This window comes from Diadema setosum, chromosome 12 (genome assembly GCF_964275005.1).
Source record: "Diadema setosum chromosome 12, eeDiaSeto1, whole genome shotgun sequence".
Taxonomy (NCBI): Eukaryota; Metazoa; Echinodermata; class Echinoidea; order Diadematoida; family Diadematidae; genus Diadema; species Diadema setosum.
Window position 1 is genome coordinate 16,103,777 of NC_092696.1, and position 27,044 is coordinate 16,130,820.

At 41.7% G+C, this 27,044-nt stretch overlaps 1 protein-coding gene across 1 annotated transcript; it reads left to right on the plus strand.

Moving 5' to 3' along the window:
• Nucleotides 1–8,670: 8,670 nt before the first annotated feature.
• Nucleotides 8,671–24,742, plus strand: LOC140235753 (uncharacterized). The gene is made up of 7 exons (XM_072315766.1): nt 8,671–8,787; nt 13,170–16,552; nt 17,643–17,727; nt 18,315–18,712; nt 20,024–20,134; nt 22,359–22,586; nt 23,566–24,742. Exons 2-7 carry the CDS (start codon nt 13,229–13,231, stop codon nt 23,617–23,619), a joined length of 4,200 nt encoding a protein of 1,399 aa, XP_072171867.1. The 5' UTR covers nt 8,671–8,787; nt 13,170–13,228; the 3' UTR covers nt 23,620–24,742.
• Nucleotides 24,743–27,044: the final 2,302 nt, after the last annotated feature.

The following is a 27,044-nucleotide window of genomic DNA, read 5'->3' on the forward strand; positions in this document are numbered from 1 at the left end:
TTACGTAATTAAATTTGAAAAAAAAATATCTCAAAACATATCCACCCACCCGTTCACACACCAGCATGATAATATGATGTTCAATAGTTTGAATATTCACATCGATCAAATCTTTTGTCGCGAAAACCAATATCACTTTCTCAATTCGCATATTGACAGCATAAGAATTAAAAAAAAAAAATCATGCTCCTGATCTACGAGTAGATGTTACAAAGATATCAAACGAAGCTTTCTAAACCTCTTTTAATATCATTCCTATTCAATTTTTATACATGTTATGAACTCCACAAACTCCACAAAGCACATTTATGATGTTCATCAGTCACAAAGCTAAAACACGTTCGTTTTTAATACAGTTGAGAAAAGTCTACAATCTGTCATAGATTTCGTAGTAATTTTTTCCTCTTTTTATTCAGTTTAAATGGACATCATGGCCTCACCCTGCCAAGCCAATATCATTAATGCTAAGTATTTTTAAAGCCAGAAGGAAATGTAGTGTTGTAGTGTCCCAATGTTGGAAATATCTTGTTTAACAAAGAAAAAAATATACTGTTTGATGGTTGAGCTTCAACATAGAGCTGGGAAAAGAATGATGTGCGCCTACATGTGCCAAAGCAAGATAATTATGTCTTCTTATGTTGGTATACAGAAATTACGGATTGACTGTAAATTACGGGAGTAATTTCTTTAACCTCTTGTTTCTAAATATGATGTGAGTACCCTTGTCTATGCATGTTTGTGTTCAGAATTGTAAAGTAATTTATTGAATTATTTCGTAGTTATTTATTGTGTGACGTTAAAACGGAAACAACCTGATCACAAAAATAAAGAAGTATTGTTATTTGCAGACAGATCGTGTATACTGTGTCATTATTCTTGTGTGTGTGTGGGGGGGGGGGAGGGGGCGGTATAAAAGTGTGAGCGAGTGTGTGCATGTATGTGTATGTTTCATGGCATTGCGCAGTCCTGTTGAGAGGTGTTTCAAAATCAAATTTCAAAATCATAATTTTGTTTGATTATGCGTTTTTTGTTTGTTTGTTTTTTTTTTTTTAAAGCGCAATATACAGCTCGCCATCCATCATTAGGATGTTGTCATTTTCACCAAACTATCCAGACTTTGATCGCAGGACGAATTAACTCTTTTTTTTTGTTAATTTTGAATTGAATTATTGAATTGAATTATTGAAACCGTACTGGTCTTACACTCGAGATCGACACATACCGCTTTCAGTAACTCATGCATAAATTAGCTCGCGCCAAGCAGTAAAATTGCGTTCAGTAACTATAGCAGAGCCGCGCTACTTTTACGATGACCCATTCATAAACTCGGTAACGTAAGGGATAACTGCCATGGTAACTGAACACGCCATGGACAGAGCGGAAGTGCATTTTCGCGCGATATTTGATGTGCGTGCCGCGCGCTTATGAGGTGAGCAGCGGAATCTGTGACCTTTGACCGTGAAAGGAATTTTGGCCCGCGCCTGGCGCTGCTATTGTTCATAAACTCTTCGCCAGGCCCGCGCCTGGTCCGCGCCTGCATGGTGCTAGCTGCAGCAGCGCCAAAATAGTCCGCACCTGGCGCGGGCCACTTTGGCCCCCACCCATTCATAAACTCAAAATTTTCGACTTGGTCCGCTCCTGGTCCGCTCCTGGTCCGAGCCAAGAGGGTTACTGAAAGGGGTAACAGTGAACAGTTTAATCACGTTTATTTTCATATTTCACTTCACATCTATCATAATACTAAATAAACCAAAAAAAAAAAATTACAGGCAAGCAAGATATAAAATCTGATATAAAGCGGGGGGGGGGGGGGGAAGGAGGAAGGGAGGGTCCCTTCCCCACCCACCGTCATCAAAATGGAACGATATCCCTGGAGATGATTACTTTGTTGACTTAAATCAAGAAAATTGAAGGAAAAAAAATCCGGTGAGAACCTTTTGCATTTTGTTGTTGTATAAGAATAATGGTGCAACTTGATTCTTTTTTTTTTTTGCGTGTTTAATCGAATCGAAACAGTCCCATATGTTTATTAAAGGTGGCAGTACATTTTGATACAGATTATTATTAAACAGTTTTACCTATAAAATTGTATCATTTAAATAAACTTCTTGTATCAAGCATGAACGCGACCGAGCCCGAGCGAGCGGAGCGAGCGAGGGGGGGGGGGGGAAGGGGGTTGTTCCCCCTCCCACAGTGAGAACTTTTTTGCATTTTGATGTTGTATATACATGGTGCAATTTGTTGCGTGTTTTGCGGGTATTGTCGACTTGAAACAGTCCCACTTGTTTAAGGTAGCAATATTATTTTCATGTCGATAATACTTTTTAAAAATGGCTGTAAAATGGTATCATTTAAATAAACTTCTTGAATTTTTTACACTGAATATCATGAATGCGATCGAACCCGAGCGAGCGGAGCGAGCGAGGAGGGGGGGGGGGACAGGGTGTGGGAGGGGGTGTTCCTCCTCCCACGGTGAGAACTTTTCGGATTTCGATGTTGCAAATGGTGCAATTTGATGCATGTTTTTGCGCGTTTTATCGACTTGAAACAGTCCCACTAAAAGGTAGCAGTATATTTTGTTGTAGATTACATTGAAAAATTTGCCTATCATTATTGTATCATTTAAATAAACTTATTGAATTGATTCTTACAATGAATATAAGCAACCACACGAGGGTGTAGATAAGGGACATTAAATTCTCCTCCACACGAAGGTGATCTTGCATTTTCAGACCTGAAATTCAGCGATCTGGTGCAAACTTTTTTGTGAAGAAAAAGTGATGATAGGGCTTTTTCAGGAAAGTGTTAAAATCACGGATTTTAGCTCTTATTCCGAATGTGCATCATCTCTGCGTATGTACAAAGTCTAGTGTTTACTGGGAGGGTGTGGGAGGATGCAATTTGATGCATGTTTAATTGCGCGTTTTATCCACTTGAAACAGTCCCTCCGCGCAACGGAGCTTTTGCGTTTTTAGAATATTGAAATAAAGCGACCTGAAGCACACTTTTTGTGGAAAATTCGGAACTTGTCATTCCCCAAAGTGTACAAAGTCTATGGGGGGGGGGGGAACCAAGCAATGGGAGGAGGGCAAGATACCTCTCCCGTATTCGAGAGAGGTTTTTACAGTTTTAGAACAGAAATTCAACAATCATGGTGCACACTATTGTTGGAATATCTGGAAATTTGTCAATCGGAGAAAGTGGGAGGGGATAAGCCCTATTCCCCCCTCCTGCACGAGGGAGATTCTGTATTTTCTGATTGCATTTAAACGTCTTGGTGCACACATTATTTTAGTGCCATATTTGGAAAACCAAAGTGTAGCCACAGTCTACTTGTATATGCATGGGGCGGGGGTGGGGGAGGGGCGGGTGAGCAGGGAGAAAGCTATCACCACCCTTCCCGTACAAGGGAGCTTTTGCCTTTTTAAAGTTGAAATTGAGATATCTCGTGTACGTATATGAAATTTGATGGAATATTTGGGAAATTATTTTTTAAAAAGAAACAACAACTGATCCGTTGAACTGAGCAAGGAAAGGATTGATTAAAAGGGGATATTCCCCTTGCACATGAAGACACTTTCGAGTTTTCGGAATATAAGTTATAAATCTTGTGCACTCAGAATTATTCAGAATTTTGTGTAAATCTTAAAAGTGTAAGGCTAAGGGAAAGGGGCAAAGAGGGGGGAGGGTTTGGGAGGGGTTATCCCACTCCCAAGCACGAGAGGTTTTGCTCTCTTTTTTTAAATTGAAATTCAACGATCTGGTGCACACTTTGAGTGAAAAAATATTGAAAAACTTATGATCTTGCTTAATGAAAGATTGAAAGGGAGACCCGCTTCACATACATGTATACAGTATGCACGCATTTTTTTTCCACCTTCCATATCCCCGGTCTAAATCTTAAGGGGGCGGAGGCGGGGGCGGGGGCGACAGTACCCATGCCCCCCCCCCCCCGTTGGCTACGCCAGTGGGGTCTAGCATGGAAGTTATGGGGGAGGGTGTGACCCCTCTTTTCTTCTTTTTTTTTTTTGCATTTTCAGAATTGAAATTCTGCAATCTGGTGCACACTTTGGATAAGATATTTGGACAGTTTTCTATAAAAAAAATGCAAGAAAATTTTCCTCATTTCGGGAATTATTGGGAATCAAAATGATATGTTTGCCCTCCCCCCCCCCCCCCCCCCCCGTCGTCCGCGCTTCCCGTCCTCCAGGATCGACGCCCCTGCATACGAGGATACTTTTGCAATAAAATTCAGATGAAAATATCTCGCAAAACACATCTATGATGTAATTTGGGAAAATTTCAATCCCAGAAGTGTAATAACATATATATTTTTTTTTTTTGGGGGGGGGGGACCCTCCGTTAATTGAAAGTATCTAGATAATCTCCTCCCATATGAGGAGATTGACGCATTTCCTAATATTTTATCAAAGAGTGTGCAGCAGAGCTTTCACTTACAAAAGTTCCCTCATAATATGCAGAGGCGTCGAAGGGGGGGGGGGGATAGTTCCCCCACAGGAGTATTTTGTTCCCCCACAAAAGATTTTTGAGGTTCTGCCTTCCTGTACAATAATTTCATGCATGTGATTTCCTACATGGATAAAAAGACGGAAAATAAATGTTTTACAAACTTGAACTTGAAACTTGATATGCACCCATGCACGGAACTTTTGCATTTTTTTTAAACTGAAGTAACAGACCTGGTGCACACTTTAGATGAAACATTTGGAAATCTGTCAATCTAAAAGAGTATTAAGTAAAAAGGACTGAACGGGGAGGGTATGGAAGGGGGTATAGGCCTATTCCCCTCTCAGAATTGAAATTCAGCCATCTTTTGGTGAAATATTTAGACAGTTTTCTATCAAAAAAGTGAGAAAATTTCCACACCTCGGGAGTTACGAGGAGGAGCAAAATGATATGTTTGTCCCCAATACTTTTGTGGGGGAACTATCCCCCCCCCCCTTCGACGCCTCTGCATATTATGAGGGAACTTTTGTAAGTGAAAGCTCTGCTGCACACTCTTTGATAAAATATTAGGAAATACGTCAATCTCAAAAGTGTACAAAGTCCATCGAGGGACCCAGTAGTGGAGCTTTTGCATGTTGCATTTCAACGATCTGGTGCATAGTTCTGGCGGTATTTGGACAATTTTCCATAAAGAAAGTTCGAGATTTGTCCTCATCTCGTTGATATATTTGCTTGGGGGACAAATAATTTGTCTGCCCCCAACATTTCCGTGAGGGCGGGACAAATTGCCCCCCCCCCCCCCACCCCTGAGATAGAATCAACGCCCCTGATCATTCCTGTGTATGCCCATAGATGTATCCTGACTGAGTCACCAGAGTTTCAGGAATGATTTAGGAAATGGAGGGGATTCAATTATAGCGGTATAGTTTTTTTTTTTTTATTGTTTGTTTGTTTGTATGTGTACATAATTTGCAGATGGTCCCGAGCCAGGCCTATACTATTTGACGTTGTCAACGTCTGGACCATAATGTCCATATTATACTTTCTTCGCGAGCGAGGGCTTGAGAAAAGACTAGTATGTACTTGTATGCATATAATTGTATACTGGCGTAAATATTCCTCGAGGAATGATAAACGCCAAATAAATTCAAATAACAACAACAACAGCATTATCCTACAAGATAGAATACTGTTCAGCTCTGTTGCCTTTCTGAAGGTGGGCACGCGAACGTCAGTAGGCCGTTTGCCAAAATTGATACATTGCAATCACATTTCTGCGTCCTCCATTTTTTTCTCCAAATTTTAGGGGGGATGATTGTACAGGCCACCCCCCCCCCTCCTCCGTTTCAGGGGGGGGGGGGGGGAATGCATACTCTCCACACCCCCCCCCCCGGGATTTACGCCCATGGATCAACAGTAGGTGCAGTGCAATGACAGCATTGCTTGGTTATGTATAGGTGGTTCCAGATCCATACAGTATGTGGATAGAATTATGTATGGGTCAGTTGAAGCTTCTGGTATCATGTATTTGAGCTTAAAAAGTGGTCATGTCTGCCTATCAAAAGACAAGTTCACCTTCATAGACATGTGGGCTTAGTGAATGCAGCCTTAGTAGAATACATCAGTGAGAGTTTGAGGAAAATCGGACAATCCTTTCAAAAGTTATTAATTTTTGAAGTTTCTTCTGAGTCACGACTAGATGAGAAGACTACTACGATGAAAAGAAAGAATAAAGAAAATTCTACATATTTCCATTTTTCTTGCATAACGAAAGAACACTTGACTTTGAACTGTCTTTCAGAAGGCAGGGGGAATAATATTACCCTTAACATACGTCAGTAACAAGTTGAAGAAAGGTAAACTTTATTCAAGAAGTAAAGTTTTGTGAAATTCTCTTTTTATTTTCCTTATATCGTTGTACGCATGTGACATCATACACTGTCGTAGTCTTCTCATCCAGCAATAACTGCGCAGATACTTCAAAAATTCATAACTTTTGAACGGATTGTCCCATTTTCCTCAAACTTTCACTGATGTGTTCTACTAATATTGCTGCATTCTCTCAATCCTTATGTATTTTTATATGAAGGTGGACTTGTCCTTTAAGGGGCTGGAAAGATGGAGGGCGGAAGTGAGATATTTCGTACCAAATGTACGTTCTCGTTAATCCAGTGATCAATTACAGTACGACAGGCCTTCTGTATACTAGGTTTGTTCACAATATTTAACAGGGATGGCTTTTTTAGATGAATCGATAGGGGAGAGCGGGGAGAAGTGGGCCATTATTTCAAGTTCGCCGATTTTCTTCTTATATCTTTTTATCCAATAGCAGAAGCGGATCTAGAGGGGGGGTTGGGGGGGTTGCAACCCCCCTCCCCCCCAAAAAAAAATAAAAATAAAATAAAATCTGGGGACCATTTTTTTTTATCTGATCTTTTTTTTTTAAACTTCTAATTTTATTTTTTTTCTATTTATGGCAATGACCTCTATGCCAAAAATAGTGGTGTTTTAGATGCAAGAAAACGCCATTTTCACACACAGATTTTCAAAAATTCTCCCTACTGTGGGAGGGGGGGACACCCCCCTCCCACACCCTCCCCCCCCCCCCCCCCCTCGCTCGCTCCGCTCGCTCGGGCTCGGTCGCTATACGCTCTCTCGCATACCACCCCCAACCCCCCTCCTTCAAAAAGCTAGATCCGCCCCTGAATAGAAGAGATGATTACATTTCCTTTTGGGCTTGCATGAAGGTTCATATGGTAGGTTACATAAAGAGCCATAAGCTGGGGGTGGCACTGTTCTCAATTTTCTGCAGTTAATGAAAAGAAAAAACCTTATTTTGGGGGAGAAGTTGACTCACCCGTGGGTAAAGTGGGACAACGGCATGGGAGAAATGGGACGGTGGGGGTAAAGTGGGACACCCTAATGTCAAAGTTGGAAGGCGTATGAAACATTGGTAATGAAAATAGTCAAACATGCTTTACAATTATCTTTATTTCAACAAAAGAAGTTTGAACAACATGTTTGAAAATCTGAACTGCTTTTATTTCCTGAACAAATTATGCCCAGTAGTTATATAAACTTAGGCCTGCTGTATCTCCATTATCTTTATTGGTCTTTGCATTTTCTTTTCAGGGTACATCAATTGTGAATATGGGTAACATTGTTTGACTCAACTTTCATCTTAACGTGTCTGTTTGTTTTGTATGAATTCCAAATAAATGTAATGGTATTATGAGGGACAAATGGGACACGTTGTCCCAACTGTCCCTCACATGACATAGGCCTATACATAAATATGTAGCGCTACTCAGTAACCATGCAGGCATTTGTCAAAAACAAGTCATATTGGTTGCATGATAATATATTAATAAGGCTCACCACCAGCTTAAATTGTGCCCTTGAAATCATGAATACAAAGACAACAGGTTAATTAACCTGATTTCAAAAAAATATATATCATATTTGGGGAAAATTTTCAATAGCAATTTATACTTACTTAGAATTTGCCGAACTGCATGGCTTTCTTAAATCTTAGTGTGATGTATGGTTGCTAGGGGCTTATTGTAGATATAAGCCAAAGAGACTTTTCTCCTCCCCACCACTAGAGGGTGGACTCTACAATGGAGTCAGTGATTTAATGGGGGCCGCCATAGCTCACTTAACAATGGCGGACTTTGCGTACTATGAATACATTTCTACAGCGCGTATTACGCGAACTTCTGAACTTTTACGCGAGTACGCACTTGATTTTGGCTGCTCCTCGGTTGCTCGTTTGCTAGCGTGTTAGCACGAGGGGTGAGCCTACCGTTGTACCGCCTCGTTGTCATCCAATGCTCCCCTTCCGCTCACAAAACAATAGTACATGTACACTGGTACAGGGCGTATGAAGACTCCGCACTCTAGCAGTCACTGGGGAAAATCTCTTTGATATAAGCCAATCGCTAATATTGGTTGAACAGTTTTTGATTCAGTTTTCTGTGTTAAGATCGTTTGCAATTCCCCCCCCCATCATTTTTTGAATGAACAAGTAAATTCTATATACGGACACCAAACACGCCCTCAATTTGTTTACGTTTGTCTTGTAATTTCGTGGTCCACGATCCGCGCCGCCCGCCACTATCAACGAGCGAGCGAGACGGGACTTTTCCCACAGATTCCCCATCAATGTTCCCGCTACGCAAATTTATTGCGGAATCGGGACAGGACGAGTGCGAGACATTTGAGCAATTTTTTTTTCTACGAAAAACTGTGACTGCCCAAGCAAATTCCCACAGCTATCCTTTGTCTGGGACGATTCCAGTTTATTTCATCACAATCATTGTGAGTATACTGCTTTTAGATTCAGTGACACTACGGTAGGATTCGAATTGTAAACTGCCAGGAGGCGACACTGCACTGCTTTGTCATTGCATTTGAAATTTTGCGAGTGAGTGCCCGATTGATTAATACGTAATCGACATTACCGTAGTCCCACGAACTACTAACGGTGTTACTACCCTCGTTCCTGCGAGCATATAAATGTAACGTAAAACTTTTCCTTTCGACACGTAAAATTTACGTGCGTGCAGGCTAGATAAATTTATGTTGTCTACTGTTTCATCCGTTAGAATTTTCTTTTCAATATACGCCAACTCTAACAATAACATGATGTTCAGCATGCAGCATTTATCAGTCTTATCATGTTTGTCACTTGTTTTAAAAATGGCAGACATTTTGAGATGAAACTAAAAAACTGCGACCAGTAAACATTTGGTAAATAGGACTTGGAGCCCCGAACGCGAAGCTCCAAGTCCTACCGGCCCTGGCTACAGTATAACTGAACTGTGTGAAGGAGCGCCACAGGGTTAAGATGAAACTAGTTTCTAGTGATGTGGAAAATTCTGGTGTAGGGGATCCAGATCTAGAAATCCCCTAGTTCTACACCTGTAACCGTAGATCTAGATGTAGATCAGTCCAGGAAATCCGCTCATGAGGCTAAGAGGAGCTGAGGGCTCCGTCTCACAAGACACTCTCCCCCTCATGGAGCACCTCTGGGATACTCAAAAGGCTGCCTTCCTGCAGTCTGCTCATAAGGCCTCCTCTTTATAAGCTAGTTACTTCTCATCCATCTCGCATCCGATTATAAATGGTTGCACGTTTGCACTGTGATTTTTTGTTACAGACACATGTCCACTCTCCATGAATGAGAAGAAAAAAAATTCTATCTGTTTGTTTTTATTAAAACTTGATTTTTGTCAAAACAAATATATTTCCCGGACTGAGATCATGCCATGTCTAGCATGCTGTATAGTCATCTTAGAAGAAAATCAATCCAAGTTTTCATGGAGAGTGGAAAGCACTGGCAATGAAAAAATAAGTACAGTAACGTAGATCTAAAGAAAATCTAGAGTAACTGCGGCAGTAAGCGGCTGTGTGCCCGTTCGCGGCAGGTACAACATACTCGGTAATATACCGCTAAACACAGCATTGCACTGTACATGCACACTACACATATACTAGCACACTGCCAATCAACGAAAATCAACCGATAAAATGGGCACAATCTCCGACAAAAGTGAAATTTTCTCACCAGAATGACAACATATCGCATAAAAAATTTTATTTCGGTACTTCTTAACATAGCAGTTAAGAAACAATGGTCTAAGAAACTGGATTTTTTTTTTTCCCGATGTTCATGGATTTTGAAAACATATCCTCAAGTAAAATAGAACTTTCGCGAGCCGATGTAAGCCGCCTTTTTTTTTTTCAGAAAGTGGATGTTACCATCGAAAAAATGAGAAAAACAAGAGAAAGACATCAACAACACTGCCAGAATTGCGATCCCTGTTTGTAGCCAGTGCATGTGCGCCTGCTATTTTCATGTGCTTTCGCAATGGGAATTGGTGCTTACGCATTGTTCGCGAGACATGTGAAGGCGTTCAGCTGAAAATCGCGAAGCACACACATATTGCATAGGGATTGTACATCGAGCCACAAGCAGAGCTACATGTACTACGGCGCATATCGGCGAAAATTGTGCCGGGTTTTGCCCTGGTAAATCATAAAAACTGCGTTTGTTATTGGTCAAATTTTTTGATGATAACAATAGCATTTATGAATAATCTTGTCTATGATATATGAAATGGTTGAAAATAATTTGCCTGATTTGTTTACAGTGTGGAAAAACCCTTAAACTGCCGCAAACGGGGTATTTTACTCTATATGGATATATCATTGAGGAATATGATATATGATTGAGGGAACATCTCCTCTGCACGGAGGTATCTATCTTCGCAGACTAGGCTCAGGCGTACCTTGGTGCACCTGAAATGTATGTTATATCCCTCACAAATTATTTCTAGTCCTGTGATTGGTCAAGAGCACTGAAAACGACAAAACATATTTCTACCATGAAAATCCTTGTCCTGTCAGCGTCTTTCTATTCTCCCTAGGGAAATAGTAAAAAAAAAAAAAAAGTATATCATGCTGCCATGGAGATACTTGCTAAGCGCACATGCACCTCTTGTCACAGGTGCGTAACCTCCATGAGACATCACGTCACAGTAAGTTTTCCAATAATCGCGTGACGTCTATGCTTCGCAAGATAAAGGCCATTGCACAGTCGATGCATACACAACTTTTATTTCACATTGTAATTTTTTGCATGAAAAACAGATGACAAACTTCCCACTTTACTTTGCCGTTACTCTTAGAATTCATTGGGAGCGATATAAAACAAATATAAGAGGACATTTTTTCGAGGTTCTGGTTAAACCATGTACCTTTGAGCTTCGGTGACTTCAATAGCACTATTTTCTTTGGGGATGCACCCCTCTGAAGATAGTACTACTGAAGTCACCTCATGCACATTGTTTCAACCAGAACCTCTCAGGCCTGGTATATTTGTATAATACTACTATTAATGTAGAAGTATGTATGGTTGGGTGTCCAATACGTCAAATAGAAACTGAAAATATCTCACAATTTGCCTGAAATTCTACTCACATTTAAAGAAAATACTCTGACTTCACAGTTTTGCATTAAAAATGCGATTTGCAGTACACGCTCTAAGATAACTGTGTCGAATGCATAGGGTGTCATTTTGACGCACTCAGTAAGCTGCGCTGTTTTTTTAAATCAACACCCTTATTTACCCTCTATTGCCAATACGTTTGAAGTGCACTTATGCTTTTCCAACGTGTATTTATAATCTAGATGATATCATAGTTTTGCTGTTGATCTTGTTTCTTATCAGGTTTTGCAGTAATATTTTGACATAATTCAAATCTCCAGTGAAGAATAGAAAACCACTGCGCCTAGTCTCAGGTGTGTATGCTGGTTCTTTAAAATGCACAATACTGTAATAGAGGGGTATCCGTTTTAAAGCCAAAACATAGTTCCGGTACGCCTGCAAAAGTTGTCAAATTTCGCTCCCAAATGTGAACGTATGCCTAGGAAATGTGCGGAATAACGCTGTAATAACAAAATATTTGATGGGTATCGACGAAAATGCGAAATATTAACCAAAAAGGTTCAGTCTTAGAACTTACCCGAACGGGGTCAGGCTAAACTCGGACTCGGGGATAACTCGGCCTCGCTTTGACAGCGGGCTGAGTTGTATTGGTTGTCCCTCAGGATTGTACAGTGTTGTACTATGGGAGCAGCCTGTATAAACTAGCGCTTCGTGTTCTGGCTACTCGCAGTACCAGGTAATTGTTATGGTCCGAGTTGTTACAACGCGCGCATCAAAAAACCTCTTTGGCACGCATGCAAAATTAGTGTGCGCCTATCAAGCACCTCTAAAAAACAATCAAAGACGCTTGATAAACAACAACAAAAACTTCAAAGACAGCGCGTCTCAGCAACTCAGGTGATGTGCGTATAGGCTTGAGGACCGCGCGCTGTCCATTTGTTTTGTACAGGATTAGCACGCACTTTCCTATCTGTTCAGTTAGGCCTCGTTTGGTATTATTACAGTAGAATTATGGCAATCACGAACTGCGTGTAAATTGTCTGAAATAGGGTCGAGTTTTCCCTGAGACCGAGTTAGTCTGGATCCTTCTGGAATAAAAGTCGGTTTTCCGACTTTTATTATTTTTCTCAAAATACTCCAAAACGACTCATCATCCCGGCAAATCGTGTCAGCCAGGTAAGTTTCTTTGTAGACTCTTTCGATATATTGCAAGCAAATATGAAATGGTGCCAGACGGGTTCTCAAACCCTTACCAAAACTATGTGTTCACTTTAATGTACAGTGTCGATGTGTTGGACACCTACCATACTATAATGCCATATTATCAGTTTTCAAGGGAAAATTCAGTACTTTTCTACTTTTCACTGTGGGGATAAAGGTATGCATTCCATTTCTGTTTTAAATTTTTAATACCGTGGAACCTGGTTTAGCAAAGTAATTTCACACGTCCCATTCCTTTTTCATCATTTTGTTTTTATCCCCGGTATAAGACGCTCAATATAACGAGGTGATATCTGTATCCTGAGCAGCTCATTATAACAATGTTCCCCAGTATCATGCGAGTATCGGAAGAATACCAGGTGACTCTGGAGTAACAGTGAAAATGCTGGTCCATACAATGTATACAGCATGCAGTCAAGTTAGAACCCTTTGTTTCTCCCATCCAAACCCAAAGGTAAAGTGAGCTGAGATTTGCTTCGCTTGTGGAACTCATCGTGTATTCTCTCTTGATCTCATTTTCTTCTTTCAGATCTCTTTGCAGGTGCACTGCATCTGTAGTCTTCATCCCCCCTTCTCTCCCCTGCCATCATGGATGATGTTTCGTTCATGGACATCACATCGGATGACGACGATGACAGCTTCAGCATCCCACTTTCCATAAGGGTGCAGAAGAGACTCGTGACCCCCGAGGATGGAGGCTCATCTTCCAGGCGTGTCCCTTTCATCACTGACAAGAGAGCAGTCTTCCCAGCATCCTCCACAACTGAGAAACCGAGCAGCACCGCATGGAGTGGTCTGGCCGGCTATGATGGTGGAGGGGCAGGCAACCCAGTGGTCAGGGAACGTGGATGGCCTTTGAAGGAAGTCACAAGCAACATTGCCGGGAACTCCCTTGACGTAATGTTCCAGTCCCCTAGCGTGAAATTGAACTCGTCTCTGGAAAGAAGTGAGCAAAGACACCAAAACAGCAACAGCAGTAAGAGCCCCAACACTCATCATAATGATACTACCACTCATCAAAGCAGTAGCCTTTACAACAAACACTTACCATACTCACCTCATCGCACTGGTTTGCAAGTGAAAAAATACAAATCAGCTAAAGCTGGAGGGTACTCTGAGAGTAGTTCTTGGTCAGGAGGTGGAAATTGCGATGAGCATGTTTACAGCAAAGTAGACAGCCAAAGTGATATCGCCAGAGGACCAAACACACACAGACAAGGATATAGTGACCACAAGAGTGCATGCAAGCAAGTAGAAACAGGCCGTGAAGTTCAGGGGTTCCCAGCAGACTTTGCAAACTCTACTGCTGATTTCTCAAGCCCAGGACGAGAGGACGCAATGCTTGGCCAGAAAATGAGCATCAGTGGGTATTCCCCGCATGGAACAGTGTCAAGCTCATTAGATGGGGACGTGCTGTACCCGGTCTTTGGACGGAACACATCCAATAGGGGAGACAGTAGAGAAAGTGATGTCATACCTTCAGAGGGTGATGTGAGAAAATATTCCTCCACAAGCAACATACAAGTGGAGTCTCCTCAGTGGAAATCGTCGTCTTTGTTAAGTGTGTTGCTGTCGGATGACCAAGAGGTTCCACAAAGTGATAGACACCATCACAACATGGACAGGACCCAAGATGGGGATTTAACCAAAGATCAAAGTCCAGGAAAGAGAGTTGGTAACACAAGGACTTTGACTTCACCTGCACATGTTAGTACCAGGCCATCTGAACCAAATGTACGAGGGAAAGTGCACAGTAGGAGCACCATGCGATCAAAACTTTCACATGACTTGGAACAGAAAACTGTTGACAGAAGTCGTACTGACCCTGTGTGGGATTTTCTGGAAGAAGCCCCTGATTTCATGGGTGTAGCCAGTAGTGCAGTCACACAGAAGAGGTTCAATCAAAGTAGCAACAGAAGAGATGAGCACACACCGTCAAAGCACAGCCAGTGGCCTTCCAGGCGTGAGCAGTGGTCAGACTCTTGCAACATCAGTGGCACCAGCATGAGTGACGAAGAATACCTCTCTCCGATCCAACTGGGACAGACGGGTCTACCACCGAACACTCCTGCCACGGGGGAGGCACCTTCTGTTGCTTCAAGCGGGCGCCCGCGAATCACAACCACCCTGAAGTCTACCAACGGTTCGTGGGAAGTTTTGGATGGGACTGCTGCCTCCCCCGGCGAGAGGCATTTGGGACGGGGTGAAAGCATTGAGAGACAAGCTGCAAGTACAGCACTGCCGGCTGGAGCGCGAGGGGAGGGGGAGAGGGATGAGGAGGAAGAGGAAGACCTTCCCCTTATTAAGCTGAGCTCCAAGCAGCATGCGGAGAGGATGAGAAAGTTGTTCGGCTCATCAAGTGAGGAGGAAGATGGTAGTGAAATGCTAGACAGGTTCCCAAAATTCATCAGTTGTCCAGGCAGTAGTGGAGAGGCTGCTTCGATTGAGTCGAGGAAGCCGTTTGGCTGTGACGTTGCTGATGAAGAGAGACACAGCCGTAGACATCATACAAAAGCTAGACATTCCCGGAATGGGCATCTACGCTCACTCTCCAAAAGCAAGAATGGCAGCAAATATCCTCATAACTCAATAAACCACCTGAAGTCAGTAATCTTTCCGTCAAGTGAAGAAGGTGTTGGCACAACTGTGAGAGACTCAAGACCCCAAACCTCCCAGGATGACAGCTCTGGAGAGTCTGCTCCAATTGACTTCCGGAAGCGGTTTTACAGTGACATTGCCAGCATGAGACACGATACAAAGGCTAGATATTCCCAGAATGGGCATCTACGCTCACTATCCCAAAACAAGGATGGCAGCAAAAGCCCTCACGACTCAGTAAAGCAGCTGAAGTCGATTATCTTTCCATCCAGTGAAGAAGAGATTGGTTCCTCAGCGAGAGATTCCAGAAAACAAACTTCCCAAAATGGCAACTCGCAAAACACTCCAGCCAGTTTTCAAAGGGCTCGGACCTCACCCAACTTTAGTCCTAAAAAGGAAATAGCAGAACGCTATTACAAGAAGAAGAGGAAGAGTGACTCGTTTGATTCCAAGTTTGAAAGAGACACGGATGGACATTACAAGAAGAGGAAAAAGCATGAAACCAACAGTCATGTGATACCAACTCAAGGTGACTACTCTGGAAAATCAAGAGCAAAAACTGCCCACCAAAGTCAGCCATCATCTAGTAGCTCTGTATTATCCTATCGAGCATCTAGTTGGCCATCAGACAGCGGAGTAAATTCTACCACATGGGCAGATGGCCATCAGGGACATGGTGTGGATAGGCATTATGACGGAAATAGATCTGGTTCCTCCGTTGCCGGAGAGTCGTCATTGTTTCTGGACGTTGAGAGGAGACAGGCACAAAGTCCCTTGAAGTTAAAAGGTAAGAGCAAAACAGATTGGTGGCCGTCTAGCGTGCCTAAACCTCAGGCGCATGTATCGCCCATTTCGAAATCCGTCGATGGAGAATCTCGGGTCAAACCAGCAACCTCGAGAGGAAAACCACAAGATGGAAGGGAGGATTCGCCTTCCCTACTCTCACCAAAATATGCCAGTGGGCACAGGCAATTGCAATCAGTTGTGCAGGTACCACCAGTCAAGCAAGATGCCTCTGCGACCCCATCCAGCTCTGCGCTGGACGACGGCCCAGTGACTCTCGTCGAGGACGATCCTAATAATGATGATGATATTATAGTCCTTGACGACTATTCCTATGCAGCTTCCCTGGTCAACAGCCGCTCAAGAAAGAGGAGGAGTCGCGTACAAGGGGGTGCCAAAGGGGCATCCTCCAAGACCCCGCCCGCGGACGGGGCAGCGGATCAGCCACCCGACAGGGATGCGGTCTCCCCGGCAACCCTGGAACGTTTCAAGCAGTTGGACGATGATGAGGCCATGGCAAGGCAATTGCAGGTTAGCTTAAATTGCTTTGGTAGTTCGCTTTTCCCCGAGGGGGTGGATTCATGTGATGGAACAATTTTTAAAAGTCCCAGTGCATAGAAATATGTCCTAAACATGAACAAAAGTGTAGTAAATGCATGACAAAATATATGATACCTCATTTACCCCCCCCCCCCCATTGTGATTTGTTTAATTGATCCTCATACCTCTGCACTGTTTGCAGTGCTAACATTCAAAAAATTGCATTCAGAAGAATAGGCTGGGAGAATATGAATTTATTTCGAAAGTATTGTCATGATGATATATCCATAAGTGCATCTGCTGTCTTTCTTGAGCTAATGTGATGTTCATGAGTGCCGAGAGGGTAGACAATCAGATGTACATATCAGAAAGAACTTGGAGAATCTTTATGTGTGGAATATGCATTTCTTTGACATTATAGAAAATAGCATATGATATGTGTGTAGGAAGAAATCACTTGACTTCAGAACACTGGGTTCCATTTCAAAAAAGATATTAGGATAGCAACTCTTGCTGGAATGACAACTTCCCATAGCAACAGCCAATCAGGAAGCTGGATTCTTGTTGTTACTGTGACAATTGCCATTCCAGCAGGAGTTGCTATCAAATCAACTTTTTATGAAATAGGGCCCTGGGGCCCGTTTCATAAAACTTGTCATCAGTGACAAGTTGTCATAGATGTGACAAGCTACTGAAATCCTTGCATCTGAGTGGCTGAGAGCAAATTTGTCATAGAAATTTGGCAGTTGTCACTGATGACAAGTCTTATGAAACGGGCCCCTGGTGTTGCCACAAAAAAGAAAAAAAGAAGAAGAAGAAAAAAAAAAAAGAAAACAGGAATCAAAGTCAATTTTACTGATTACATTTGTAATTGACTGATTTTGATGAGGAGATCTGAAAATGACATTTTGTTCATTACCCGGCAGGACTTGGAAATGCCTTTAATAATCAAAGGTATAGTCCACTCATACTGACATAGTGCATCAGTAGGGAATGGTCTACAATCTATGTGTCCTATGTACCGACATTGATTTGAGTCTGTTTTTCTGTATGTGTGTGTATGAAATGGAAATATTTGTAGGAGCAATTTGATGCTGAGATGGCCCAGTCAGTCCACCAATCAGAAGAGAGAGCTGGACATCCGCCCACCTGTCCCGTCCACTCAGGTAAGGTCACTGTCCCAATGTGCCTGACATCAATGTTTTATGAATGAGTGATGTACCCCTGCAATGCAGTACAATGTTTCTGTTTTGTTTATTTTTAGATTGCTTTTTTTCTTCCTGGGGTGGGTTGGAGGGGGGGGGGGGAGTTGAAGGTAAGAGAGGGTGCAATAGTCTCAACCCAAACCAGGTTGAAGGCTTTTATGATGTGATGTGACTTTTATTTGATGAAGCAAAGGATCTAAAAGACAACTTCACCTTAATATACGTGTGGATTTGTTGGGTTTTTTTTTTCCGTTATTCGTGCATCGATTGGTTTACTGCTCATTCAGCAATCTTTATGAATGTACACTTCATGTCTCCCTTGTTCTCAGCTGATGATGATATGCTTCCAAAATGCAAACATTGAAATGATATCCAGTAATATGTCTTTTTTTCCTGTTCGAGCTGTGAGTAGTTTGTTACTTATATTTTGTTGCTTTCTTGTCATTGCTTTGTGAAATATGAGATACCTCTATGGAAACTGAAATACTTGGTGTACAGTAACATCGTTTTGCTACTGTTCATTTAAAAAAAAAAAAAAAATGCTACAGGGTTCAATGCTACGTACAGCAATCAGAGTATACACGCAGGGACCTTCCCCTCCAGCACTCCGTGCGGACAGAATTTGCCGCCCGTCCCCAATGTGTCTGGCCCCAACGCTCCCGGCTTCCAGGACAGGATCCCCGCCAGCTGGGAATTGAGCTTCCAGCCCGCATCGTCGCTGGTAGACGTACATCATCGCCATGACGATGGGGGAAGACGGGGGAGAGGCGCAAGGACCCATGTGGTCAGTACTGGAGCAGCAGCAGAGGCAGCAGCAGCAGCGGCAGCAGCAGCGGCAGCAGCAGCAGGAAGAGGAGGAGGAGGAGGAGGTGGAAGAAGTCATGGAGGAGATGACTTTTGGCATCTAAACTCTGTGCTAGCCTTTGGAGTGGATCCAAGTGGACAGGTATTAACCCATTCCATACTGAATTCTGAAACCCCCATACACATTAATGCACAGGCCACCAGGTTCCCATTCCCTATGGGTTAAAGAGCCCTTTAACCCGTCAAAGACGAGTCCCGAGTATACTCAAGCAGGTGTCTGTGGGAAATGAGTGTTGTAGCAAAATCAGCCTGTCCTCAATGGGTTAAACCTAAACAGTTTTCAGGAGGGCTCAAAATTCATCTTCCACCATCTTTAATTTGCTTGCAAAACATCTAAAGGCTCTACCGAGAAGCTTGACAGGCTGATACAGTTTGCAGGGGTAAAGAGTTGTATCGTATTTTGAGATCAAAAGTGTGAAATAAGAAAGGTCGGTGTACCTGACTTTTATTCCAGAAGTGCCCTCCCTATTCAGTAGTAGGTAGGTAGAAAGTTACTGCGGTATTGTATATTGTGATCATTGAATCGTGCTCTAGCAGTAGTATTGAATGGCATGCAGCTAAGAAGTTCCATGCATTCACTCTCGCACAGCGAATACTACTGTGGCCTCAAATATGTAATCATTGTAATCAAATAAACATCACATAGCAACAATGATCAAGGCCCAGTTAGATTTTATTATATAGTTGATTACTTTGGTAAGTCTATGGCCGCCTGTGTGGTTAGGAAATTTATAATCAATTATATCTTTTGATAAAACAGGGCCCAGATATGCTCTGAGACAGCAATTATACTTCCAGTGTACCATTTTGGTTAATATTTTGCATTTTCATCATTACCTATGGGTACTATGTGGATTAAGATGATCTGGAATATTCTCAAGGAGGTGCTTTTTTCCTTTGTCACAAAGGCACTGTTTGAAATATGTCCTACTATGAAAATAGAACCATGGAGAAATGTTTCGTAAAAAGTAATAATGTCGTTTCATATTCAAGTTAGTTTATTAAAGGTGCTCCATCCTAACAGTATCAGAGGGCACTTCTCACACACACTGCATGACTGATATCCCGTGCTAACGATTTGTCAGAAAACGCCGTAGTTTCTTTCAAACCGCAGCAGTTACCCTTCAAGTCTTTTGCCCAGCGTGCAATATGCGTGATGCATGACCAGTAATACACAGGCAGCTTACAATGTACACACACTAGAGTTATCTCATTGACATATCCAGGTTCATATGACTTTTTAAATTTTCTTCTTTTTTTTTTGGTCAAAACAGTCACTTAGCTGGAAATTTGATGTAAGAAACCATCAAGAGGATACAAAGCAGTTAGAAAAAAGGCTCATCTTTCTTATAAACCTTGCATTTTCTTCTCTCCCCCCCCCCCCCCCCCGAAGCCTCCTCTCTACATGACACCACCGCGACCCCCACGCCGTCGCCGGGGACGACATAGAAGAGGGCACGTGGATCACAGCCAAGAAATTCCTTCTGGAGGGAATGACTATGAGGTAATTCTTCTTTTTTCTACTTTCGTACGACTTTTTGCTCAGATAGAGAGGAAAAAAGCAAATAAACAAAAAACAAAACAAAAAACTAACAATGCAGGTCGAGGTTGGCCAGACAAATGCATACCCAGTTGCAGGATAGTGAACTTCTTGTGGTTCACCCTTCTATTCTGACTTATACCATCAGCTTCACTAGCGCACAGGATCCGCCACTAGTAATTAAAAAGCTTACTAATGCCTCGTCTGTACTGTGACTCTTAGGAGCTGAAAACCACATGACCTCTGTGGGGGTCAACCCTTTTGCAAAATCAGGAAATCTATGAGAATTCTTCAAATAAATTATTGAGGTACAACTGCATGCAAAAGGTGAGTATGTTAGTCACACTGTCAAGCAGTGTAAAGTATCACGAGATGCAAAATTTGAAGTCAGGGGGTCTAAATAAACCTTCAAGTGCTTGGGGAAATTTTGCTGCAGACATCATCAAATTGGCAACATCAAATTGGCACTTCCAAGTTTCAATGCATAGTTTTACATTTGTAAAAGGTTATAAGAAGTGGTTAAATTCATCAGGTCCACAAAGAGTCAAGAAAGAATAAAATGAAAGAGATTGCCAATTTGAAAGAAAAAAAAAGAAGAACATTAGCATTGATATTCTAAAATGCATTGCCAATTTGAAGACCAGTTATAAATAGATTTAGTGATTTAGAGGCTTTTGCTATTAAATGCTGCAACCGAAATAAACCGTATGATAAGATAAAAAAGGGCCATGATGAAAGATAAATTTTTGTTCTGCCATGTTTAAATACTAGCAGAGAGTGATTACATTCATGATAAGAAGATAAAGCATCAGACTACATATTAGTGATTTCTTGGAATTGACAGAGTATTCATGCCTGTATTCATTTTCCTTTGCCAATTGGCACATCCATTGGAGTGCATGCTCCACCAATTTGCATAGATGTCTGGACACTAATTGTCAAGAAGTAAAGATTTCCTCATGTTTCTGTTCTGTCGCCATGGCCTCCCTTTTAGAATGGAGTGTTTTAGCACCTGAGTGAGTTGTGTAACTTACGATAAGGTCAGGTCATTTGTTTATTTGTTTGTCTGTTTGTTTGTTTTTTGCGGGGGGGGGGGGGGGGGGGATGGGGACTGCCAATGGGGTTCACGATCCAAACAGTGATGGTAGTCTTTAGCCCTATTTCTGTCACATACGCCGTAGCCAGACTGCTCAGACATTTTGCAGTGCGCAGACACAAGATTGTTGATGGCCATTTCTGATTATTGTCATTGACATTAATGTGTCATATTATACATCATTTAAAAGCTTATGGTCAAAACTTTCATATTGCATAATAATCTGAGTGAGGGCGCCCTTAAATTTTAAGTAGGACGCCCTCTTATGTCACATAATTATCATTGCAGACTTAATTTCTTCATGTTACCACCTCATTTTTCCACACAATATGCTCTTGCATCACAAAAAGGTCTCACAGATGTTGTAGAGAATTTATTAAGCTTTCAGATGATATGATTTTTTTCATCAGTAGCATCAGTACTTCTCATTTTATGAACAAAAGTCTGTGGCAATTACAACCTAGATTTCACACAATTTGTGTAATTTCTGATTTTGTGAGTGATGTTTGCCTGAAAGTAGACAAAGCGTGTTTGTATCATGTCAAGCTGAAAATACAAATTGAATTGTGTTTTTTTTTCTTTTAAATTTATATTAATAGGCCTATAGAGTGTCTGAGCATACAAAGAGTCATCCTGCTCCTGAACCATCCTTATAGACCAATTCGGGTTCGTTGAGGGCAGCAGACAGTTTGTGGCACTGGGCGCAGCCATTAGCTCAAATTGCGGTGTCCCAGCCTACCCCCCTCCTCTCCCCCACCCCACGGTCAACATGTTTATCGCGCACTTGTAACAAAGGTTCGCGCATTAAGCGAGCGTTCGTGTACTCAGTGCGAGACACCTTCTGGCTAAAACAACCGTGTATCAGTTTTTCATTCCATGCGCGTGCTAATGTAGGGTGGGGGGGGGGGGGGGGTCGGCCGGGACACCACAGTAATGGCGCTGCCCATGCCGATGATACACAAACCGCCTCACAGAATCGGTCTATAAGCAAGATTGTATGTCGTCTAGAACAAACTTGTCAGGTATACTTTTCCAGAGTGTACTTTACCGCCTGTGGCCATAATTTCGTTACAATTATCATTGTTTCATCAGGCCCTGCTGCAGCTAGCAGAGAGGCTGGGGCCGGCCAAGGACAAGCGGCTCACGCAGGCGGCCATCGAGCGGCTGCCGACCTTTCTCTTCCGGGAGGAGCAGCACCAGGGTACCGACGAGGAGAAGGCCTGCCCCATCTGCATGGAAGACTACGAGGAAGGGGCGGAGCTTCGCCGGCTGCCCTGCTTCCATGGCTACCACAAGTCCTGCATCGACATGTGGCTGAAGGTATGCAACGTGTGTGATCTGATTCATGGTGATAATTTGTCATACAATGGCAAATAGAGTGTACATCAGGCAGTGAAAGATGACAATTGGCAGGAATGTATTGTTTACTCAAATCGTAGTCAGTGATTGGATAAACATGATCACATGACAGTGGAATACTTATCACATTCTCCCAGAAGGTAAAATTTAAGCAGAAGGGCGCTATCGCATTCTAAGATTTGAGTGTGAATAAAAACAAAACAATCCGTTTTTGTGAAATACAAACTTTATTTTTAAAATCAAAAGTGGGTAGATTTAGCATTGTTCCAAATGTAGGGTAGAATAGCACCCTAGTGGTTTTGATTTTTAACAGTTTACTGAAAATGAAAATAATTCAAAATTGACACCATAATGTAGAGGAGATCGAGCTTTACAACATGATACCAATAACTCAATACCCCCCAAACTTGCGATAAAGCTGTTCTGGTTTTCAGCCGACAAAATATTCTGAGATGTTCACCTCAGCACATGCAAGTGAATGAAACTATGCAAAGTCTCAATGGTTGCACAAATTGTCACTTTCACTGAGTGTTTCACTATATTTGCATTCGCTGAAAGCAAGTGGTCAATACAATATAATGTTTTGCAGATTATTGACTCATTTATCCCTGTTTTTTTTTCCCCCCATTAGTGATGAGAATAGGTCGATGCACTTTGATAGACCAATGACTGTAACTTCAACAGTACTTAGCTCTCTCATTTAGGGGGATCTGATTTCAGTCAATAATTAGCAGGTAATTTGGATATACAAATGTAGTTAGAGTTTATTATTAAAGCTGATAATCTCTTCATTAAGTACTTTTACCCTACCTAAAGCAAAAATAAGTGTTAAGCAAGTCTTTAGTTGTTTTGTGATGTGAAGTCACAAATTGTGATTTTCTTTTTTTGGCTACCTTTGCACATTCTTAGTGACATTCTTGTTTTGTTCTTGTCTCTACAGAAAGGAGAAACGCCGCTGTGTCCTATTTGCAGAGTGGAAGTCCGAATTGAATGACAGCTGGTTGCTTGCTTCTCAGGAAATAAATTCAGTTGAGCTAAAGAGAGAAAACCAACAGGAACCGCATGAATTCCAAAGACTTTGAACAAGGACTGACTTAATTTGTTCATCTGTGTCAAGTGTTTTTAAGAAGAAAAGCACTTGATGGGGAAAGACACACACACAAAAAAAAAACCAAGGAAGATGTTTACCAAAACAATTATTCACTTTATTCAGGAACTCATAAAACAGAGAGTTGCATTCTGAAGTGTTGGAAACAAGACATTGTAAATGGATGAATTTGCAAGTGAATGTTAGGACTAACAGCAACCATTTGCACTGGATTCAGGAGTGACATCATGAGCACATTCACTTTTGGTGTTTTATTGTGAGTTCTTGAAGGAAAAGAAAAGGAACGAAGGACTACTGTGTGAATGATCTTCTCAGGGTTTGACTATGTCAGGGAAATTGTTGTTCAGTGGATTCACAACTTTGTATTTGCATGTGCGGAAGACTGAGCGGTAGGGGGAGGGGGTAAATTCCCTCCCTCGAGTTTGGCGAAGCTACGCTATGACTGTAGTGACCATTCATACGCTTGTAGCAGAATTTTAACTGATAATTATAGTATTACCATTAGATTTGTTGTTGCTTAGAGGACGTAGAAGGTTTTCTCACATGACCATCAAGAGGGAATTCTTGGATGGACAGTAGACTTCATTGCGAAAGCATTCCAAACACAGTCCCACCTGTTCATGCTTGTGTATGCTCTCCCAACATCCTTATGGAAGGCCCTAACTGAGCTACATTATATCTTCATTGAATTTCTCAAAAGGGAAAGCTAAGATAGAAAGCCTCAAAGTATTTTGAGTCCTGTGTCAGATTAGTGTGTCCTGTATTGTGAGCTGAAGTCAAGAAAACTAAGCGCCATCAGGTGATTAACTCTTCTGAACTGGGTATATGAGTACAGTGCACTCCCATTATAACAAACATGGTTATAACAAAATTCTTATTGTAAAAAAATAAAAGAATTCAAGTCCCAGAATTATCACATTTATTTACTTTATCATTTGGCTACACTAAAATTTTGATTTAACCCGTTGAGGACACTGATTTTGCTACAACACACATCAACACACGTTTCCCATAGACACCTGCCCGAGTATACTCGGGACTCGTCCTCAACGGGTTAGTGAAAGAAAACGACCAGTTCCAAGGACTTGGTTATAACGGGAGTGCACTATAATTCAATTTTTGAGAAGAGGCGATTTCTGGTAGTAGGCCTTATTAATGTCTGCAAGTCTTTCATGCCTGTTTTGAAAAGTAGCTGAAGATTGCAATAGTGACCCCAGATGACATTACTCTGGTAAAGTCGCAGACATTGAAGCTCTCAAAAAACTGTGAAATTAGGTGATTTGGTTGAGAAATAAAATTTATGAACCATCTTTGAATTCAGAAATTTGACGTCTCAACTACCTCCTATTCATATTTGAAAGTCTACAAATGTTTTGTAATTTGAAACTTTCCTTTCTCAAAGATATATTACTCTGTTGTTTTGATTTCAGTCTTGATTGACCTTACACAAGTTAAAAAAACAACAAAAACAATAAAACTAATACTAGAAGTACCCCTGTTAGAGTTTCCCAAAACACGGCACAACCTCCTAGAGTCATGCCCTGTTTACCTCAGACAATGGGGACTCTAAACGTTCATGGCACAAAGCACAAAGCACGAGTCTGGGGCGAGTGTGGCGCTAATCTGAGGTAAAAATCACATTAGACAGCCTAATGGGAATCTAGCACAACCTCCCTAGACTCATTCTAGATGAGGTAACTCTAAACCGTCTCGATGTGAACACGGCACGCACTTCTGGTGACCTGCACTGTTTGTGGCAGCGCAGAGTGTGCATGACTGTGTGCGCGCGAGAAACTGCCCACCTTGATCTATTTAGGAGAAACACACGACCGCTGGATTCCATAGAAACGTGTACTGACCTTGTGCTAGACGACCAGGGAACTTTGAACAGGTGTCTCTATCACCCTCTGCTGATTTGGTATATTAAAAAAAAAAATCACTTGTTTTCATCTGGCATGTCCTCCAGAGGTCCTCCTGAGGCCCTCCTGGACAGGGGGACTCTAAACGGGGTATAACTTGAAGAAAACTTTCAGCCTAGATGGATATAACAATGTGTTAGACAATTCTCCCCAGTCCTTTTTGATTTGATTCAAGCAGGGTTCACTGTAGTTCATGAATTGCCATCAAACAGGCTTTGTTGGAGGTGTTTGGGGACTAAAAGCGAATTCCCTTTGAAATCTTTGTCATTTGTCTCATTAAAGCTTTTTATCACGGATGTGATGACACGCACGTATTTAACCACATGAATTGTTATACAATTACAATGGTAACAGTAATGGTCATAATGATATCAGTAAGAAAGCAATTTTCTATGATAAATCCAAAAGTATTGTTTTTGTACTTTTCATTGCAGTGGCATTGACACTGTAATGATGAAAATGATTATACAAACATTTCCTTGAGATCTGCCTTTGCCAATCCCTTGGCACTTCTTCTTTCTCTCTTTCTTTCTTTCTTTCTTTTTATGCCTCCGCCACGAAGTGGTGCCGGAGGCATTGTTTTCAGGTTGTCCGTCCGTCCGTACGTCTGTACGTACGTCCGTCCGCATTCGTTTACGCGATAACTTGAGTAATACTGAAATTTTACCAAACTTGGTCCAAGTATAAAGTATGATGGGGCAATTACTTGATCAGATTTTGGGTGAAATCGGCTAAAGACCAAAGGTCAAAGGTCAAGGTCAAATCATGAAATTGTATCCGTTTACGCGATCACTCAAGACTGGATCAAGCAAATTTCACCAAACTTTGTCCAAGGATGATGTATGATGGGACAATTAATTAATTAGTTTTTGAGTGAAATTGGACAGAGATCAAAGGTCAAAGATAAAGGTCGAATCCTAAAATTTATCTGTTTATGTGATAACTCAAAATTGGATGAAGCAACTTTCACCAAACTTGGTCCAAGGATGATGTATGATGGGGCAATTAGTTGAGTAGTTTTTTTAGTGAAATTGGCAAGAGGTCAGAGGTCAAAAGGTCAAGGTCAAATGCTAAAAATGTTGATATTTCCCCATATCTGTGCAATGCCCGAAGGTATTTTCTTGAAACTTAGTGTAGACATGTACTACTGCGTAAAGATTCTCCAAAGCAGAGTTTCATGTCATAAGGTCAAAGGTCAGGTGAAAATGTTACAGTATCACTTTTCTCGCAAATAGTTCAATGTATCCTCATGGAACTTGGTACATACACATGTACCGACTGGCAGGGATCATCTAGGGAATTTAGGGGTCATGAGTCAATAGTCAGGGGTCAAAGGGCAAGGTTAACTCCTCAAAATGTCACAATTTCCCTCATATATTAGCATATGCAATG